This window comes from Pagrus major, chromosome 2, assembly GCF_040436345.1.
Source record: "Pagrus major chromosome 2, Pma_NU_1.0".
NCBI lineage: Eukaryota > Metazoa > Chordata > Actinopteri > Spariformes > Sparidae > Pagrus > Pagrus major.
The window spans coordinates 7,755,876-7,778,108 of record NC_133216.1 but is presented as its reverse complement, the minus strand read 5'-3'; the positions used below and the strand labels follow the sequence as shown (position 1 = coordinate 7,778,108).

General features: G+C 42.2%; 1 protein-coding gene across 5 annotated transcripts in view; it reads left to right on the top strand.

Moving 5' to 3' along the window:
- nbeab (neurobeachin b) overlaps positions 1 to 22,211 on the top strand; it is a 228,043-nt gene extending 205,832 nt beyond the window's left edge. For all 5 annotated transcript variants that reach the window (XM_073492021.1, XM_073492013.1, XM_073492028.1 and 2 more), the window contains 11 exons: positions 2,470 to 2,622; positions 6,157 to 6,324; positions 11,270 to 11,359; positions 12,427 to 12,619; positions 13,492 to 13,563; positions 13,719 to 13,874; positions 15,191 to 15,361; positions 18,843 to 18,944; positions 19,273 to 19,469; positions 20,067 to 20,218; positions 22,121 to 22,211. In XM_073492021.1, the coding sequence (XP_073348122.1) occupies positions 2,470 to 2,622; positions 6,157 to 6,324; positions 11,270 to 11,359; positions 12,427 to 12,619; positions 13,492 to 13,563; positions 13,719 to 13,874; positions 15,191 to 15,361; positions 18,843 to 18,944; positions 19,273 to 19,469; positions 20,067 to 20,218; positions 22,121 to 22,211 (1,545 nt within the window). The remainder of the gene's footprint in view (positions 1 to 2,469; positions 2,623 to 6,156; positions 6,325 to 11,269; positions 11,360 to 12,426; positions 12,620 to 13,491; positions 13,564 to 13,718; positions 13,875 to 15,190; positions 15,362 to 18,842; positions 18,945 to 19,272; positions 19,470 to 20,066; positions 20,219 to 22,120) is intronic.
- The last annotated feature ends 22 nt before the right edge of the window (positions 22,212 to 22,233 follow it).

Below are 22,233 nucleotides of genomic sequence, written 5' to 3'. Positions count from 1 at the left end.
CTCCCTCAAAACCCAGTGATTTATGGGGGCCTAAAGGCTCTCCACGTTATGTATCCCATAGGCAATATAAAGCACTATACTACCACTGAATCTGACAAACATTGCATTCATAAAACAGGCCTGATACAAGGAGTTAAAATACGGTCTTGCACCCTTTATAATCTCAATCTAAGAGACAGACAACATTTAACTTGTCCTGTGTGTGTGTTTTCTAATGAGGACAGAGCAGAGGATCTACATTCCTCGTGTGCATATGCCTCATTGTTCAGAGGCTTTACTCACTCATCCTTTCTTGGCTGTATGATCAGGAGGAGAGGAGACAGAGCGGGGGCTTCAAAATCACAGAAAGTATACATACAGTAATTTATGTAGCAAATACCTTTTCTTTATCTTTATCTTTGTTAAATGACCATTTCAGTAGTTTTACATTTTGCCCCCATTACCTATCCAAAGCATGCTATAGTTTTAGTCTAAGTTTTTGACTGACTGTTTGAAAAGCCGGAAGCCACCATTAAAAGCTGTTAAAAGTGATATGTTTTTATTAGAATAAGTGTTAGATAGCTCTGTATTCCACTGTTATCAGGTGTTTGGTCAGTAACCCATGTCTCTCCTCCCCACACTCATGTGAGTGAAAGTGAAAGAGAAAATTAATTTTCTGGTATCCGTGCCCACTTTATCCATTCAGGACAGAGAACTCCATAAAGAGACGATCCTGTCTGCTCGTGAACATGCGGAGTGCATGATCCTTCTGTTTGCTGCAATGTTACCACTTCAAGGTCATGCGGTGATGTCGAGAGGAGTGAGGGGATTGCTAACGGCAAAATGGACAGTTTTGAAATGACTGTTGAGATTGACCTAGAGATTGATATTACCATGGACATACAATGAGAACTGCACACAGCTTCAGAGGCAGGCCATGTTCATTCCTATGAAAGCTACTCAGTGTAGCATGTAGCCAAAATTGTTCAAAATTGGGTTATTCGTGTGGCTCTTCACATTCGGATCACATTCTGGCATGAAACAAGTCATCTTGCAGCGGTTGCAGGAAAAATCAAACTTTAAGCACCCTTTACAGCTGCTTCTATTGCCATGTAAACTTTTTTGACCCTGTGCTTCACGTGACGTTGTAATTACACAGTTTGGCCACTATGTCCAATTAGCTTCAAAGCCTGGTGCTCTTCCTGGTGGCTTTGGGCGTAACAGTCACGCCATCTCGTTTTTTTTTCAACAAGAAGTGACTATTTTTGGATAAGATTGGGGGCTGAGGAGGAGGTCCTGATCTCATCCTGATCTTGGATCTGACTGAGAACCTGAGGACATGCCGTGGTAGCGACCTGTAATTGAACATTATGCTGTATTGAAAATGACTTGACACTAGTGATTGAGACCATAAATCCACAACAAAGCAGTTAATAAATCAAGTGAAAATTAGGGTCATTTTCTCATAAGCTTACATAGAATCTGACTTCTTTTTTAAACAAATTGAGTTTCCCCCTGCTGGCCATTAGAAAGAATGCAGGTTGGAGACTCATCTGCACTGGCTTTACTTTTCAGACCTGGAAGCTTCATCCATACTTACAGTCAACGGTTAAACCCAAATTTAAAACTTTTTTGAGATAGGTCATCATTAAATATTATTATATTGGATATTATTGTTGTATTATTTTCTGTTGAAGTAAAGGTTCAGTTATTGCAGTTGAAAGCAAGTGCTCTCTTTACAAATATTCTTGCTTCTAGTTATGGTATGACATCTAAGTTTCAGAGTTAGCGGCCAAAGAGCATTCCACAAGCTGTGTTTTTGGAAACACAAACCAAGAAAACAAAAACTAAGCAAACATTAATATTATAAGAGTTTTGGTACGTAACTTTGGCAAAAAAAGGCATTAAAATGTTGATGCTCCAATGGTTATAAGAACAAAAACTGTACTTGATGTGTACTCAACGGCTTAAAAAATGTTACATTAACATTATTATGGTCATTCACCACAGAGAAATACCTTTAGGAATAGTCTAGTCTTGAAGCACGGGTAAATATTTGCTCTCGTCTACGATGTACGGAGTCACACCAGGCTTTATGTAGGGGGCTCCTTTACCATGCTGACTTCCCCTTCACCGCGAGGTCCTGACCTCATCACAAGAGCCCAGAGACTAGGGAGAAAAACCCAGCTCAGTTCCAGTTTCATTTAACACACCTAACACCTCTGCCTGGAATAACTGGACTAGCACCTCTCACCGCCTTCTCATGGCCTGCTGTTTAGTTTGTTTGTGTTACCTTTCCCCCTGAATTCTCACTTCATCTCAGTGGGATACAGAGCCTTTTTTCTCTGTTTTTCGTGGCTCTGTCCTCACATGTGTTATTTCTTGCACTTTGCTGAATTGTTGGGCGATTATATGGTGAAAACTGTGGTACTAGATGTGGCCCTGTCAGTGAGCTGTAAAACATGAACATCTTTCTTTTCCAAAACGCAGGAACTGATTCCCGAGTTCTACTACCTCCCAGAGATGTTTGTCAACAGCAACGGCTACCACCTGGGCATGAGGGAGGACAGGACAATGGTTTGTGACGTTGACCTGCCAGCCTGGGCCAAGAAGCCTGAAGACTATGTTAGGATCAACAGGATGGTAAGGTTTAAAGAATGTGTAAAATTCAAAATCAAATAGAAATAGAAAATCCTCGGACAGAATTCAGTTCCACTTCATCTTTATCCTTTTTCTTCTTTTCTGTCGCTGCCAGCAAAACAATAATTCTCCTGAATCAAATCATGTATGACACAGGAAAACAGAATTAATACAGGAGAGTCAGGTGCCCCGAAAATTGTTCGAGGTCTTTGAGGGTTAAAATAAATTCTTGACATGTAGCTTTTCTGCCTCCTCCTCACAGCAGCATATAAATCCATTTCCCCTTCTTCGCTGTAACCTTCCCATGCATCTGTGTCTCCTTGTCTTATTCATGAAGCATCTAATAAAGTGCACCGCTCAATACAAACACTGTACCCCTGACCCCGGTGATGTCACTAAAGGACAGGACCGAGGGCAAGTTTGCCCTATAGTGTTACCTTTTCTAATGCCGGGCCTCATCACTTTGTCAGTGCGCAGGGCCCTTTCCGTCTGCACGTGTGTGAACTGTGTGCACACGTTTAATACAGACAGCCCATCAACATGTGGTCCACAACTCCCAGCAGGTTTCAGGGTGCAGCGCGGAGATAGAAATGGAGATCCAATACATCTCTCACTGTCGGACAAACTCTGTTTTCCTTTAATCTGGAATCACTTACAGTACAAACTCAACAGCTCTCCTCCACACAAAACCTTATGAAAGAGAACACAAATATTAATACATTAACTACATGATGATTGGCCATTGCATGTATTTACAACTGTGGATACCCAGGAATCCTGTATCACAGTGTCAGTATACTTTACACAACATGTACATTTTTCCCAGCCTGGCAACCAATTTTTTTAGTTTTTTTTTTACTTAACACGAAAGAATACAGTTTGTAATTTGTTTGCAGTTATGTGTTAATAGAGATTCAAATAGGTCTTTGCGAAAAGCCCACGTGAAATGTGATGGTCCACATGTGAGAAAGATGATTTTACATGTGAAGAAAACATTCAGCATGTCATGTTGCTATTACACATGTGAACCAAAGTTTCACGTCTGAAAATGACATATTTACCTTAGAATTCACATGGTAAATGGAATGTTTTTATATTGTTCTTTTCTAGTCTTAGTTGACAATCAAAGTGCTTTACAACAAAAGTCACCTGCTCATCAGGAGCTACAACCATTCACACCACATGGATTTGGGGTTCAGTATCTTGCCCAAGGACACTTCAAAATGTAGATTGCAGGGGCTGGGGATCGAACCACCGACCCTCTGATTGAGCCTCCTGAACCACAACCACCCCCACGTGTATTACATGACAACATATTTTCAGCTTCCAAACTTAAACTTGCAAAAAAAACCCATGTAAATTGAAATATTTCACGTTAAGTTTTAATTCCACATGCAACTCATGCCATATCACGATATACAGTAATTACATCCAAAAAGTAAGACGATATATATAGTCAGATATCACAATAGTGATGTGATATAGATATATTGCCCACCCCCAGCGGTAAATAAAATAGATATCTCCGACAACAGAATGTAATGAGTAAATTTACAGTCTCAGTTTAGAGTGATGAAAATACTCTGATATGTCTCCGCTTTCTAATTTAGGTTGGGTGAACCTTCAATAATGCTGCCAGGAAGACACAAAGTTTCATACATTTATGTATCCTTAGGTGAGGGGCCATAGTGTTTTTGGTCCAGAGGTAGAAAGAGGCTGTGGGAACACACTTGACCTTTTCAGCTGGAGTGACAGAGCCGGGCTGGTCTTATGGAGGTGACCTTTCCCCGTGCTCTGCCCACGCTGCCTGGTCGAGCTCTATCAGGCTTGTATACCGGCAGAGTGGGTCGGTGGAAGGGGGGCGAGGCAGGAGGGGAGAGAGAAGCGAAAGACTTGGAGTTGTTACGGGCATGTCTGCATCTCCAAAACAAGGAGAGAGGATGACAAAAGGATTACAGTGGATATTTTCTCTCTGTTGAAGGATACATGTGTGATGTTGCCTTGCATTGTTACAGTCTCAGACCAGCGTATTCACATGCCCAGAAAATCATAGTCGCTCTGCCTCCATGTTTTTGTCTTTCTTTTGTTCTGCTCCCTAGCTAGCCCACACTCTTGCTTCCTCTATTATTTCATTTCTGTCAGTGAATCTCTCTCCCTGCCTCCCCCTCTGTCTCACTCTTCCTCTTTTTTCCTTCCCTCCTTCTCCTCCTCCCTCCCCTCTTCCTCCCACTTCCCATCTTTGCATGTGCCACTTTCAATTGTAGTGATATGCCCTGTGGCAAACTCTGCCTCTGTGTGCTCGAGCAGGCTTTGTTGGTAATGGCTGTTATTCCTGACGCGAGGGGAGGAGTGTAAATTCCTCTAGCAAAGCCTTACCCCAGCCTGCATGGGAATTATATTGTACCGTATTTTGGAACAATACATCAAACCCGCCACTGCATGGCTTCCATAGGTATATTTATAATAATTATCTGCCCTGAATCTTATCCCAAATCTCTCACTAAGACTCCCACAAGAAATCAAGCCTCCTTTTTCACCCTCACAAGTGATTTATCAATGTTGCTGCTGCAGACAGCTTTACAGTAAATTGGAGCCCTGTTAGTATTGAACCGATTTCTTTGTCTCCATGCAAAGGCAGTTGGTCTGTATATAAAGTGGACGGAGAAATCTGATACGAGGGGCTCATCCTGAGTTAGCTGATTACATTAGAAAGAAGGGATGCAGCTTTCTTTCTCTCTTTTCTTCTGTAATCTTAATGCGCAGTAAAACAGATTAGATACTTATCTTTTTTTAACTAAATGCATTTAGTTTTCCCTTAAAGGGACAGTTCACCCCCAATATCCCAAAATATGTATTTTTCCTCTAACCTATAGTGCTATTTATTCATTGAGTTTGTTTTTATCTGAGTTGCACAGTTCTGGAGATATTTGCAGAGAGATGTCTAGATGTCTACTTGGCACTCGGCTTGTGGTGCCGATAGCGCCAAAAAAGACACTTTTAAAATCTCAACAGCAATGTCTCTTTCTAGAAATCATGACCCGGTTACTCAAGATAACCCACAGATCTTGTTGCAAAGCACAAGCTTTTCGGTAGAAAAAAAAAAATCCTACATGACACTGCTCACATCAATGTCTATAGATTATCTTGAGTAAACCAATCATGATTTCTGGAAAGAGACAGTGCTGTTGAGTTTAAAAAAATAATCATTTTTTTGACTCTTTGAGCTCCACAAGTCGAGTGCCATCTAGTTCCATTTTATTCAAGAGAAGGCAGAAATCTCTACGGCCGATATCTCCAAAACTTGTCAACTCAAACCAAAACAATCTGGATGGACAAATAGAACCGCACGTGAGAGGAAAATGTTGTTTTTTATTTTGGGGGTAAACTTTCCATCTAAAGTTCTCTTAATTAGATTTGGGATGTTTGATGTTTTGTCGTGTTCACTGTTGTTTGTGAGGTACAATTTCTGTTGTGTATTTCGGCCCTCGTGCCGGTGGTATGCCTCTCTCCTCTACTTGCCCTGTGCTCCTCTGACAGGCCCTGGAAAGCGAGTTTGTGTCATGTCAGCTGCATCAGTGGATTGACCTTATTTTCGGCTACAAGCAGCGAGGCCCAGAGGCGATGCGCGCCCTCAACGTCTTTCACTACCTGACTTACGAGGGCTCCGCCAAGCTGGACAGTATCACTGACCCTTCGCTCAGAGAGGTAAGGCACATGCACACATTGCCATGGAGACTTAAGCCCCTCCCCCCTCCTCTCTTATTCTCCATAGGCACACAACTTCCTGTCTCTATTTGTCCTGGCATGTGCCGGAGCTCCGGGAACATTCATATCATGCATCTGTCAATCAATTATTGTGTCACGCAGATGTAACCCGTGAGAGAATTGGGCAGAGCTGCTGACTCATCGAGTTCACTTTGAGATTAGCGTCATCTTCTGAGGACCTGAGTTATTAATTTCCTCTGTCTCTCTCTCTCTGTCTCTCTCTCTCTCTCTCTCTCTCTCTCTCAGATAAACAGTAATCTTTTAATATCTGTCCACATTATTTATAGAATCATCTTAACATCATCTTTTCTGCTCTTTTCTTCGTGGTGCTGAATATACTGTTCCCTTAATCAGATCAATGAATCTGACTGAGCTCTCTGATCAATCAACAGAGGTCGCTCAGTCAATAGATGAGGGAGTGAATCCTCTTGTTCTTATCTAATTAATTGAATATCTATTAGCTCGACCGTACTACTCGTGAATAGCTTAATTGCGTAGAGGGGAAAGGGGACCAGAGACTGCAGCAGCTGGCATGCATTGTGGTACTTTCCAGTGTGAGCTTGTCTCTCCCTGTGATATCCACCATCTGCTGTCTGCAAAACAAGTCATTTATATACTGTCACTTCCAGGGGCGCCTTTATTTATCAAGTGACCACTATGCAAATCACCTGCAGAAGATTTGGCTGATCTAATTACCAAACCATATTGTGAAAGGTTTGGTTTTCATCATTTTGAGAGAGGTTTAGGCGCTGCATTTCTTTTTTAATTTTGCGTCAGGCTGAGGGGGTTCTTAGCTGTCGTACACCCTACTGTTACCCTGAGAGATGACAGTACTGTTAGTTAGTTGCACATTAGGAAGCCCGCTACTCAGACTCCCTAATTGTGCCCAGTTGATGCAGTCGCTATTGTGACAAGTGAATGTATTTGTGCTGGAGAGAGAAATTGGCTCAGCTAATTGCAACTGATGTAATGCGGATATGATGAGCACTAATTAAGACAAGCCTTCATACCTTCAGTCATGTTTCCCATTCCAGATGGATTCCTCTTTTCACTGTAACATAAAGTATAACATTGTATATCTAAACCCCATATACTAAAACCTGGCAGTTTCCTGATAAAGCTTTATGAACAAGTCTGTTAAACAGGGGTAATAAAATGTATTTATTTGATTTCCTTGCATGTAAAGGATGTGAAACTGATTTACTGGCTATTCCAATATTGTTAACTGATGATTATTTTCATTGTCAATTAAGATTCTTTTCTCAATTAATTGATCAGTTTTTTGGTCTAGAAAATATAGAGAAAAATCACAGCCTCAAATGTCTTGTTTTGTCCACAACTTAAAGATATTCAGTTTACTATCATAGAGGAGTAAAGAAACCAGAGAATATTCACATTTAAGAGGCCAGAATCAGAGAATTTTGATTTTTTTTTTTCTTGAAAAAAAAAAAAACTCAAACCAATCAATCAATTATCAAAATAGTTGACAATAAATTTAAAGGTAGAGAAGGCAATCATTGCAGGTCTACAAACAACACATTTTTCAACAGCCCGTGCAATCCTTTGCACAATTTTAATGTAGAGAATGAACATTTAGTATAAGCATTAAATGTCCAAGTATTTCTCCTGGCCAATCCAATTACAGCAGTTTTACTGCACTTCCATGCTCTGCTGTTAAGTTATTTAAGTTGAACAATTTTTTGCAAGGCTGTGTTAACATTATGATAATTTTGTAGGTGATATCTTGCAGGATTTATCGTACCTTCATTCCCACTACTGTTTACCACTCCTCCTGTCTCACACAAGCCAGCATGTGAGTCTGAGTCAGTGAGGTGGAGCATGGAAAAGTGCCCAATGAATGTCTTGCAAGGACCTGCTGAAATGTGACGATTGACTCCAGGGTATTGATTCATTCTGGGCTTGACAGGTGAAACTGCCGATCTGGCATTAGTCAGAACAATTAAGGCATTTGAAATGTCAAGAAATTAGAGGTCATGAGAGATAATTTCCGTCCGCGTGTCAGATGGAAATGCTGACACTCCTGACATGCCGCCGGGCCTCTGGTTGAGGGCACGGTGACAGCTCTACTGGGCACACTGCCGGAACAGCGGTCCTTCTCCACGATGCTCCTCTTGACAGGCTTCTCTTATGGAAAAACATGACAGCAACCCCTTGATTCAGACCCTGCTGTGTCACTCAGAAGTAAACAGACAAATTATTCATCAGTGGGACTCTATTCCTCCTCAGCTGCCACTGCCCCTCCCGCCCCCTCTGAATCGACAAAGACAACAAAGTGTGCTGTGGCTAGCTGGTGAAGGGCTTTGAAGCATCTGACATACTTTAAATTGATTTCACCTTGATATTCTGGTAGGGATGGAACACAAGTGTTTAAATGCTTGACCTTAATGATAAACTCCCTTCATATGTATCACATTATGTATATGATCCAGTGTGCATGATAGGTGCATTAGAGGCAATCAGCTACTGGTGGACACATTGTTGGAGACATTCCTTCTCCCACATACAGTAGTGCACATGTCAACTCTAAAGCTGTCACTCAAGACACAGCCTCAGGGTAATTCTTTGTTAGTACTTAAGGATTAAAATAATTCCTGATGAGCTTACTTTAAACAAAATTTCAGTGGCATGTAAAGAATGGGCAGGAGTGCAGTCACATGAGAAAGTAACACAATTACACAGCAATTACATTGATAGTTTGTTTATGTGTATTTGCCTGTGCCTGTATCATCTCTGTGCTGTTTTGATCAGTTTTTGTAATCTGTTTAAACTATCTAAAAGCCAGAAGTACTTCAAGCAATTTGCTTCTGTAATCTACAGCATCAGTCAAAAGGTGAAAGTTGTAGCAGCTTCATATTTGTAGTTGCCACGGCTGATCTCAGGTGTCGTGACTCAGCATGATCCCACGGTGCTTAGCGGGTCACTGCAAGGCCGTGTTTGCATTCTGTCTGACAGAGCTGTTGTGTTGCTGCATTGCATGAGTGCACTGGAGGATGCTGTTAGGGGGATCATCCTCCAAAGAGTCTCTCTGTCACCAGTTTGGGGACCAGGCAGCAGATAAAGAGAGAGCTGCAGCCATTCACCTCCTCACGCCAAAATCAGACGCAAACAAAGTCAGACAGACAGACACGCAGACACAGTGCGTTATGATGGATGTTAGGTGCTCACCCAAGCAAGGCGGTTGTTGCTGGGAGGGAAGATCATCCAGATGGCTTTGGCAATAAGTGTCACTTATCAGCCAAAAAGCAGAGCCTGAAGTGACTTAAACTAATGAACTGCCTGTTAAGTGCTCTCCATCTCAGACTGAGATAGAGATACGTTTCTGACATACCTCAGGGAGGATTAGTGTTGAAGCACCTGAGAGATATTGACATGTTTTGATCATCTAGTGGAGGAACATGTTCTTGAGTTAACCTTCAACAAGTCAGACCCCCGTTCCCCTGACACACAACACACAACACAAACATATACAGACAGACCCTCCCCCTTGCACTCTGGGAATAATTGCTGGGCGTCAAGGTTGTCAAAGACTACCAAAACGGGACATGCAACAGCCCAGTTTCCCTGGTAATAGAATCATCACAAGAAATATGGTGATGTTTTCCACATGGCCCTCTCAGCCTTTCTGATCTTTGTATCGAATTTCTCTATTTGAGCAGACATTGTGACCCTCACCCCAAACCTAACCTTAAATAGCCATAATGTCAGTTGCTTATTACTTGACGGACTGCGTTGTAAAGAAACACCGGCTAACACTTAATGGTTGCCAAATGTGCTCACCAACTCGCATGAAACTTTCACTGCTGCTGTGTGACAGCAGTCAGCCGTGCAGACAGCGCCTTTTTTGGTGCTGTGGAAGATAGGAAGTGACCATGGGGTGTTAGGGGCGACTGTTTGACTTGCAGGTGGCCTGTCCTGATTCAGTATCACCTCCAAACTTCCCGTGCCACATCTCCCTCTGTGGCATGTGCTACCCAATAGGTCCTTTTGATAGTGAGTGGTGTGTACAGGGCAGGCGGAGGAAAATGAGGGCTAGTCACCCAGGCAGTCAGAAGGGCGGGTGAGAGGCTGAGCGATGTATGTTCCATTGTGCACAGTGGCATTGACGGACGTCTACAAGCTCCCCTCTGATGGTGGAAGTGGCTCCAGTCACATCAATCACTCCCACCGTGGAGTGCCCCACTTTCAGTCAAGCTCAGCAGCTCTTACTGCTTGTTTCTTTCCTCGCTCACTGGAGGCAAATGAGAGATTTGTTTATTTAAATAGAAGTTATTTTCTAATAATTTTCTGGTGTTGTTTTTTATCCTCTACTCAGTGTGCCACTTGCCACGCTGTTTTTAGTTTTTTCCTAAGTCACAAGCACCTACCCCATCATACCCCATAAATCATCCTTCATCAAGGTACCCTCTCCCAAATCACCCTGGTCTACTTGTGTGATTTTGTGCCTCTGTTTCATACGTCTGTGTGTGCATGGACTTGCTTTTCCCCTTTGTTTCAAGCACAATAACATCTAAAAGCGGGCCGGCCTGCTGCAGTCCTAGCTGGATGTCACTCCAGGTTAACGTTTATGCAGTGGGGGCCCCTGCGCCTGGAAATGGGAATGGTTAACTGAAGCATGTTAATAGGAAAAGGCTTGTCTCTTCCATACTAACACTTGGATGACTCTGCAGGCCGAGGGGGGAAGGGGGAGCACCCAGGCGGATTGGGAGTGCTCCCCTTTCCCTTTACCTCCCCCCTTCCTCAGAGGCACGGCTGAGTTAGGATTTGCTTGCATTGTCAAGTAACGCATTGACCCATCACTTTGATGCATATTGATTGTGACAGCCGCTCTCTCTCTCTCTCCTTCTCCCCTCTCTCTCTCCCGCAGGCCACAGAGGCGCAGATCCAGAGCTTTGGACAGACGCCATCTCAGTTGCTTATTGAGCCACATCCTCCACGCAGCTCCGCCATGCACCTGGTGAGAGCAGCAAGCATGCTGGGAAAATTCCCTGCACCTCTGGTGTTGAAGGTGGTGTGTGTGAGAGAGGGTGTTAGACCTGTGCGAGCCTGGGTGGTGTGTGTTTGTAGGTAGACACAAGATTGAGATAGATGCTCTCTGATTTTTCATGTCTATATATTTCCTTCAGTCCACTCTTTTATAACCTAAGATAAATATTTTAGAAGCTTTACCTCATGTAGGTCACAGACCCGCAATATAACAACACATTTTCAGCACTAGTTCTCTGCACTGTTTTATAGCTGTTACTGCCTTCTAGCTGTGCGGTGTAAAGGGAAGAGTGCTCCCTACTGGCCTAGCAGCTCCCCTCCTTCTGCTGTAAGCTGCTCTTCCCTGTCTAATCCATGTAATAGCCAGCCTAGCCCTCATTATCCACATGTGGCTCTCTCTGTTTCTCTCTCCCTACAAGAAACTTTGTAAGGCAGATCCCTTTGAGACCCTTTAGTTCAATTTTCTACTTTTCTAACAGATGTGAATGTTTTCATCCACTTCTGTCCACTTTTGTCAAAGGTCTCAAAATTAGAGATAGAATGAGTGCTGAAACTGGTTCAAAACTCACAGGGTATTGTCAGGATCACTATCTCTGCCCTTGCTTTTACTCCTGCTACACATGTAACCCAGGGTTGTAAAAGTTGAGCTGAATTTCACTGTGATAAAATCAAACTCATGCTTCTGAATCTTCCTGATACATGTGTGTCATTTATGCACCATCCCATGTGTACAGCCTATCTCATCTCAGTTTTTCATGTCTTACCCTTGTCTGACCAGTCCCCTTGTCTGACTGCACTGTCCGGAGGGGGTCAGTGCATGAAGCTCTCCTCTGTGTCTGAACCTAGTTTTTCCTCCAACCTCCACACTAATTGCCTCTTTCCATTCTTTTTCTCTCATCTTTCCATACCTGTTCTTTTCATTTTCTCCATCCCCCCTTCCTCTTCCTGGTTCTCTTTCCTTGTACTCCTCCTCCCCTGCCGTCATCACATCCCTCCATCCTTCCCCACACTCCGTCTTTTCTCTCTTCTACTCAATAGTGTTTCCTTCCACAGAGTCCTCTCATGTTCAAGGACCAGATGCAGCAGGATGTCATCATGGTGTTGAAGTTCCCATCCAATTCGCCAGTGACACATGTGGCCGCCAACACGTTGCCCCATCTTACCATACCTGCTGTGGTCACTGTCACCTGCAACCGCGTATTTGCCGTGAACCGCTGGCACAACACCGTTGGTGAGTGGAGCTCAACACACATGGCAGGTGATATGTTCAAACATACACGTGCCCTCGTAAAAAAAAAAAAAAAAAAAAAAAATTGTGCCACACCACATGTGATACCTACCACAGCAGTGGCCCTGTAAAATCACTTCATCACCGTCACACACAAGCCTGCCCACAGCGCATAATAGAGCTGTAGCCAGCTGGCTATGTGAGAGGCTAGCACCTCCTAGGTAAGCTGACCATGAATGTTTCCACATGTTCCTTTTCAGACATGTGTGAACAACATTACCCACAGAGCCCCTCCCTGAGAACCGGCCTCACCTCAGGGTCAGAGGGCCAAAGCAATGGTTACTAGGAAATTAGGCCGCAACTGCACCACATTCTCCTCACACGTCCCCATCTGTCACAGTAGAAACACACAGAGCTCAGGACCAAAGAGTCCGCACTGTGTGGCTGATCTGGCTGCTCCCACACTAATGAACACAGCTGCAGTGCCCTTGCCATCCTGTCGTAGAGGAGGGAAATGTGGTTTGGCTTTTCAGAATAGTAATGATAATAAGGCCTCCATATTTTCAGGCATGTTGCTGTTTCAAATGTGGCTCCAGATACAGATTGCATGGATAAAATATCTCCATTCAGTTTGACACTCTGAGAAAAAAACAAAAGCCCAGTAAGACAGATGGAAATCTTTCTGATGAACCTCCAATACTTCCATCTCCTGGAAGAGACTCTGAATTAACTTTGGCTCTGAAAAAGGGAGCAGGTGTGTGATTATGTGTGCGTGTGTTTGTGAGTGTTTGTGTGTGTGTGTATGTGTGTGTAAGAATGCACATGTGCAGAGGTTAGAAATATCCTCAATAATTCATTTCCTCATGTATCCCCAGGTCTTCGAGGAGCACCAGGCTACTCTCTGGAGCAGGCCCATCACCTCCCTATAGAGATGGATTCTCTGGTTGGTGAGTAAGCATCCTTGATTTTAATAAAAAAATAAAGGAAACAAAAACTAGAACACTGACTTTCATAGCGGTTTTAGCAAGGGTCTCATTTCAATAACTTATGTTTGTAACTCCTTACGTATTGACACCTGTTCTCTATTTCCTTTTTTTCACAGCCAACAATACTGGAAGCAACAAGCGTCAGATCACAGACCTAGTGGACCAGAGCATCCAAATCACCACACACTGTTTCGTGGTGACAGCTGACAACCGCTACATACTGGTGTGTGGCTTCTGGGACAAGAGCTTTCGTGTGTACTCCTCCGAGACAGGTAGGTTGCAGTGTAAACTCTATTTCCTATAGAGGTGTGCAGTGATGTGTGGAGGACTCAGCGCTATGATGGGAATAATACAGTATTGTTGCTGTTCTCTCCTGACAAGCTGTGTAGAAAAATGGATGTCTATACTGTAATACACTGGAATCCACTGATTTTCTTTCTGTTGATAATGACTAAGTGGGAACAAGTTGATAATGTCAGAAACATTCTTGTTTAATTATATAAATGGTTATCACTGCCACTTGTGAGGACCACCCAAAGATGAATCAGATGGGTCACAAGACGATTGAAAGGCAAAGAAAAAATCTGTTGTGTTAATTTTTATTTTGTCTGCATGTTCTTAGAGTCCTATGTTGCCATGGCTCAAGTTAAATATTCTGTTAACACACATAAACCCTGCTTCTGTGTTCGGGTCAAAACCCTTAACCTAACCCTTGGAACATAGGACCCTCGGAACATCGGGCCCTTTGTCATAGCCTGTACTTTACTTGAGTATTTTATTTTTTCTGAGGCAAATATTGTCCTTTTTACCCAATATATTTATTTGATAACTTCAGTTACTTGTTACATTGCAGATTGCATGATGCATCAGAGCCAAAGCAGCATATTTTTTAATAAATTCATTTTTATTTTAACGGCAATCAGATAAAAAACACTGATTCTGATAATGAGAAAAATGCTGAATATCGGATATAATATTGGGCCAGGTGGGAAATCAGTACACCCATAGTATACAGTATACATGTAAATACACACTTATAATTTACATTTAGTTATTACTTTACTTTATTGCAAGAAAATTACTTTTGATTCTTAAATACTTTTATTGTTATATACTTTAAGTACTATTCATATGGGTTCCTTTTACTTTCACCAAAGTAATATTTATTTAGTCTTGTATAGTAGGACTTTTTGTAGTTTTACAACATTTGGTGCCATATGAATCTGAAGAAAATAGGACCCTGGGAACATAGGAATGACTCCGAAACATGTCCACCTCTTCTGGCCTCTAAAAATCATCCAATTATAACAAATCAAGAGGAAAAAATCGCTCCTGCATGCTGATCTGAACTGTGTCCACACTAAAGCCATAATATGTGATGAGAGGTCACAAGCAGACATTGATTAACTTCAAAAGCCAAAAAGTTTGGGAACCATAGTTTTCACTATACTGGAAATATTTTTCTACTTTTTCATACAATACTCCCTTAACAGTCAGTGGGCCTTTGAAAACACAGTTGGCAGTAGTTTCACCGTATTGCACTTCCTTTCAACTTCATCAAAAACATGTTCGTACATACTTTCTTTAGGGAAGCTGACCCAGATAGTTTTTGGCCACTGGGACGTGGTGACGTGTCTGGCCAGATCAGAGTCATACATCGGAGGAGACTGCTACATCGTCTCTGGGTCCAGGGATGCAACACTTCTGCTGTGGTACTGGAGTGGACGGCATCATATCATCGGAGACAACCCCAATAACAGTGAGTAAGAGTACACATACAGTGGCAATACTCTCTGGACAAAGTTACTGGAAAATGTTTCAGTCTGGTATTTCACCCATTAAATGTTCTACTTTGTTGTTGAGTAAAAGCCCATAAAGGTGCACGAGTTTACTGTCAGCATTTTTAGAGTGATATAGGAAGAAAGAGTCTTTGATCAACACTGAAGAAAAGGCATTCTACCCCTAGAAATCAAATAATGTGTAGAGACAGAGAGATGATAATTTATATGCACTGTAGCTGTGATATATTAGTGTGATCCACGGCATTGAACTGTGCTGCTTTTAGGTACTGTAGAGGACTCCAGATGTCTTGGCATTCAAAATGGTAGACCCCAGTGTGTGATTTATGCAGCTCAGTTCATTTAGCTGCTCATTCCCACTGATTGTCTGTGTTCAAAACAATCCATCAGAGCAGGAGAGGCAGACTTCAGAGTACTGTTTAAGCAAGGAGCGCCATATATGGTGTGGAACTGGAACACTGAAGATGAGGAAGAGTGTTTTTATTTTATTTCTGGATGATATTATGTGTGTGTGTGTGTGTGCATGAAGATCTTGTGTTTCCAATTGTCACAGATTCTAGTAGCTCCTGATTAGTTGCGAGTGTTCTCTAATTAACTTCACTGAGGCTCCGACAGTTAATTAAGAATTTCAGCTTGGTTGCCTCCAATTAGCAAGGGGCAATAGCACTTGTGTTACTGCAGCAGGAAAACAGTATTCCCCTGATATTCACGCTACTAGTGCTTACAATGCATCTTCAACGGACAAAAGGACAGGACGCTACATGGCTCATCTAGAAAAACAAGAGACAGGATGTGTTTTCACTCAGTCAAATCAATTCCAATGTCAATATCTCATCAATAGTGTCTGACCAATATGTTTTTCTTCAGGGCCGATAACAATACAGATTATAGTTTATAATAAAAATCTCAGAGTCAAAATTTAGAATAACCAATGGTGGAGTAACTAAGTACAATCGTCTACTAAGTACTGTACTTCTCTGCTACTTTATACTTCCACTCCACTACATTTTGGTTACCAATATTGTACTTTTTACTCCACTACATTTATTTGCTAACTTTAGTTAATAGTTACTTTGCAGAGGCTCGAGGCTTGTAACAAATCAGATAGTGGGCAGGACATTGAGTGGGACCGCAGAGTGGTGACTACAGACAGAGAGGGTGCTGCATCAGGGCCAAAGTTGCACATTTTTGAATTAATTTACTGTGTTTAAACGTCAATCCGGCAGGAAAAAAATAAAAAAATAAACCTACTCAGATTCTGATAATCATAAAAATGCTTAATATCGGATCCGATAATCAGTCTGTCTCTGTTTATAAACATAACATGTCAGAAAGACCTAATTTGGTTCAAGAATGCAGAACACTAGATGTGTGGGAGCTGTGAGAAAGGGGACGGTTCCGTGGAATATGACTCAATCTGCTCAAACTGTTAATACTGAATGTTTGACGCAGCACTGTACAAACATCTGCAGCCAGGAAATATCAGTCATGTTCAAATATGGATGGCAAGCATTTGCAAGGACCCTAAGGGATAAACCACGAACACCTTTTCATATCTTCACATTTGAAGTCCTTTTTATTCTCTTACTTATTGGCTTATTCATTCCACAAGCCTCATTCTGGTGATTTCATGCCTATTATATTTTCTATACGACTGCTTGAAGGTTGTGTGAATATGTGGCGGCAGCAGCCCTCTGGATCACTGCTCCCTCACCCCGCAGATGTGGCGTGCCCGAGAAATTGATTTCACCCGCGCCCCAAAAGGCTGCATGTGTCTTAAATGTGTAATAATTAAAATAACTTCCAGCTCAATCAAGGCCCTGCCTCTCAGACTCGGCCCGTCACACCGGTGCAAGGGGATATTTGCACCGGGTAATTGTGGTGGCTGACTTCGGCTCGTCCCAGAGGGCCAGGAGAGGGTGGGGGGTACGCAGTGCAGGCTGATTGAATCTTTTGTCGGGTAGGTGAGCTGCACAAGGTCCCTTTTTCCCCCTGGAGGCTTTTTCTGACACTTGTCCTATTCAGCCCCCCTCGACAGTGGGTGCTGGGACTGACAGCGCTGCTCAGGTCCTGGTCTCAGAGGGACTGTGCTGCATCGATCACAGTCCAGCTCACTGACTGGACCGCTACAGCTGCAGAGGCGATATGCCGAGCTGGAGGAGGAGATGATGGGGGAGGAGGAGAGAGGTCTGACACATGTCCACATCATCTATCAGGGCTTAACTGTCATCGAGGTGGATGGAGAAACTTTCACTGAAATTGGCTGAACTTGTGTGGACACCAACAGCTACATACGGTATATTTAATGGTAACTCAATGCAACTCAACTCAAGTCTTGCTTGAGTTGCTATCACTACTGGACTGAAAGGTGGTGAATATTAAAGGTCCACACAAATTACACCATTAATTTAAATTACTACAAGGAGTTTTTAATAAGGATGGGCATTTCAGGCAAACGGTATTCGATAGTCAACGGGAGCTATTAATGTAGAAAAGACCGTGCTATACACGTTTTACCGGAGCCTGGTGATAATGACGCAATTCTACCAAGGCCCATAATAACATGACAATGGAAAATGTTTTTTCAGATGAAACCCTAGTCACATGATCTATTCAAATTTTCAAGTTTAACCAGTATTCGAATATTCAAAAATAGAATGTATTAAAAAAGTGTTTCTGCTTTCTTACTTTCACTCACTTCCAAAACAAATCCACACTTTTTACAAAAGAAAGAGGTGGTGCTCATAACTCTTGTCCACAGGGGCCACCAGAATCAACAAAAAATTAGTTTCTCAGCGCTGCTTTAACAGAACTTTAAATTAAAATTAAAATGATATATTAAAAACATACAGTAAAAATGTGAGTGCCTAAACCTTGGCTGCATTTGGTTTGCATTTCATAGTTTGTTGTCAAATACGGATAATTCCCACTGATTACAATTATGTGTGGGTGATTCATTGAAAGGGTTCAACTCTCTGTAAGAAACAGACGATCATAATTATAAATTACCATTATTGGTGATCAGTGAACACAAAGAACGCTGCTTTCATACTTCTCTCCAGACACCATTCTGGCAGCACTCGGCTCCAGTTGCCATGAAACTCCCCTCACTAACCTCTCCCCTGGCCATCATCAATCATGTGACACGCAGGATGAAATCAAGTGGCTCGGCTGCCATCGGTGGGCATCCCTGCATTTACATGACAATCCAAAGGGACCTCCCTGCTAGCAGATGTGTGTCACAATCGCTGGGCTTGTGTTTATATGATTTTATTGCCTGATGAAGGTATGCTGGTGATTATTCACAAATGCAGCATACTCAGCATATTCAATATGCTACACAGGTATCTAGATTGTTTAGGTGATGTTTTTAGAGTCAGACAATAGATTTAATAAATGAAACCATTTGTTTAATGACATTGTGTATCTGTTATCTTTTAGGTGACTACCCAGCACCAAGAGCAGTTCTGACGGGTCATGACCAGGAAGTTGTGTGTGTGTCAGTCTGCGCAGAGCTGGGCCTCGTCATCAGTGGAGCCAAAGGTCAGTGTACTTTTCCATGTCCCTTCCACGTCATTGTCATCAGAGAAAAGAGAAAATCAGGGACACTTCTGTTTTGAATTTAACTACAGTCATACATACAATTGTATTACAACCTCACATTGACAGATAGTCATTTCAGTAAACACTCCAGACCTGCGCATGTCCCCAGCCAAACAACATACCTCACAGAAAACTGTGGGACCAGGAATCCATCTCTGATCATGCTCAGTAGTGATCTTATAAAGTGAGAATCGTTTATTTTTTTATTTTTTACATTGACACTTTGCTCACGTTTGTGCGTCTATCTGTGCATATTTCGGTCTGGCAGAGGGTCCGTGTCTGGTCCACACCATCACAGGAGACCTTCTGCGGGCTCTGGAGGGGCCGGACCACTATCTGTGCCCACGGCTCATCTCAGTGTCCAGCGAGGGGCACTGCATCATCTACTACGAGAGAGGCCGCTTCTGCAACTTCAGCATTAATGGAAAACTGCTGGCACAAATGGAGGTCAATGATTCCACCAGGGTAAGCTGACACATGCCTTTACACCAGGGTACTCCATTAAAGATGTATCTAAAGCTTTGTTCATCTTAAGTCTTCAATATTTAAAGATTTGTAGCTGCCCACTATTTCAACCTTTTACAGATATACAATGTAACATTCCTGCATTAAAGCAACATTATGTAGAAATTAGATTTCTCACAGTTTCTGAGTGCTAGTAACTTCAAACTAAATAAAAACAGAATGTAATGATTTGCGAAATCATTGGGACCTATATTCAATTAAACATAGTACAAACACAAGATATTTTCTGTTCAAACTGATAAACTTTATTGTTTTGTGTAAATTTACACTATGAATGTGATGCCTGCAACACAGAAAGTGAGAAGAATCACAGCGTCCAAACCTTTTTTGGAATCTGGGTTTCACAAAACTTTAGTATACATAGCTGCTGCATGTCACTCTCATACTGGACCTCAACCATCATAAATGTTGTGTAAATAACCATTTCTCAATCAGTGACATCTTTTGTATGCTGCAGCAAGTCAACTTTTCCTAGAAAGCACAATGTAAGTTAAGTTGAAAAATATCATGTTGAACCTCTCTTCGCTGTCCCTGTAGGCTATTCTCCTGAGCAGTGATGGCCACAACCTGGTCACAGGTGGAGATAATGGTGTGGTGGAGGTGTGGCAGGCCTGTGACTTCAAACAGCTCTACATCTACCCTGGTTGTGATGCTGGCATCCGAGCAATGGACCTATCACACGATCAAAGGTCAGAGCAGGCAGCTGTGTGGTAGATACAGTATGTTGACACCATAGAGTGAAGAGAGGATGTGTACGCACAGCCACATTAACAAACGGTCTCCCACTTATCATATACCGTACAGGTATATTTACTGTTTTAATGTTGTCCTCAGATGAGTTGAATCCAGAAAATTGACGGTATCCCTTATTGATTTCCTGTATTTAATCTTACCATTCAAGAAGGAGATACAGAGAAGCAAACAACATTTTTTTTTTTAGTTTTGAAGTAAATCAAACTGCAAGTCATATCCAAATGGTTGGTACATTTTTGTGTATGATAAGAACGAGACAGTGCGTGATGTGGGCTCAGCTTGGCTCCACAGAATCATTGCGTGGGCTTGTTGTGTGTTTATGTGCCTGTGTTAGACTGTATGTGTAGGCTGGGGTAAAAAGCTTTGTGTTGGCTGGGTTTCATGGTTGTCGCTGTGCATTTTAGTTAGTGGAACATCCACCATCCTTTTCCTTTAAATAGAACCTACAGTTGCCATAGAGACAAAAAAATTACCGGGGTATCTTCTGCAAGTGCACTCATTTTGGATAAACAGACAAAAGGGAGCACACATACGTACTGCACAAGTCTGTTGGCAGGTCAGCAGCATGTTTTTCCTCAGTGTTTGCATTCTGTAAGATTCGTCAGGAGTCATATAATGGGTGCCTGGATGGCGGCGCAGAGGCGACAGTGTTCGCTCTGAGGCTATAAGCCTGACGTCATCATGTGACCCTGGCAGTCAAGAGAGGTTAGTGAGTCTGAACATTCGAGCTGCACTTCACAGCCACAGGCCAAATCCCCCTCGGCACTTACAGTCTGGCCCACAACAGAGGCCTGGTTCTTAATCATGACGAACTGCACAACCTGCAGAGGATGGTCCAACAGAGGAGGATATGAACATTGTTTTACCGTAAACTATTAGTCACATTAGAGGCTAAAAATACTGAAGTACAACTTGCTATTTTTAACGTTTCTTTCAACACCACTTAACAAATCACTTGAATTAAATATTTGAAGAACCCTTTGATTAAGTTACAATCTCATCCCTCAGTGAGTTGACATTAGGTAGCATAAGTGAGCCCTGCTCTGCGACTCCATTTACAGAGAGGCATTCTGCTTCAACTCTGTTCATTGTGCGTGAGCATTTAAGCCCTCGGGGTGTAGTAGTATAAGACGACCCTGTGAAATCAGCTGCTTTTCCGACATACCAGCCAGCCGTGGACACAAGAGCAAAAGGGTTGCAAAAAGACACTGGGACTCAATGGTCTACTTCAGCTGTCGGAGGAACCTGGTAATTTACTGTCACAGCCTCTGATGACCTCCTGTGCTCATTTCATTCACCACTATGGACGTTTTAACAAACTGTTCATACGCACGGAAATAATCTTTAACAAAGATCCCATTTTAATACATGTTGCTCCCTTGCTGATATAAATACACCTTTGAAATATATATACATTACAGCAGCAATGATTAATCAATTAGTTGGCAATTAATTTATTAATTTTGAATTTTTGAATTATTTTGATAATTGATTTATCTGTTTGAGTAATTTTTTAAGAAAAAAAAAGGAAAAATTCTCTCATTTCAGCTTCTTGAAAGATCCGGTGTGTAAGATTTAGTGGCATCTAGCAGTGAGGTTGCACATTACAACTAAATAAACACCCCTCGTCTCTCCGGATAGTCGCTAAGAATGTGAAAGGCTCTCTCCAGAGTCAGTGTTAGGTTTGGCCGTTATGGGCTACTGTAAATTCATGGCAGTGTAACATGGTAGACTTTAATATATACCATCAATATGATTAGTTTTATTGTGATTTCTCCACATTTCACAGGTTATCATCTGTTTGCTAACACTGATTTCATGTTTTTGTCGCTCCTCAGGACTTTGATCACAGGCATGGTCTCTGGCAGTATTGTGGCATTTAACATTGATTTCAACCGGTGGCACTACGAGCATCAAAATAGGTACTGATCACAGACAGATCCACGCGACA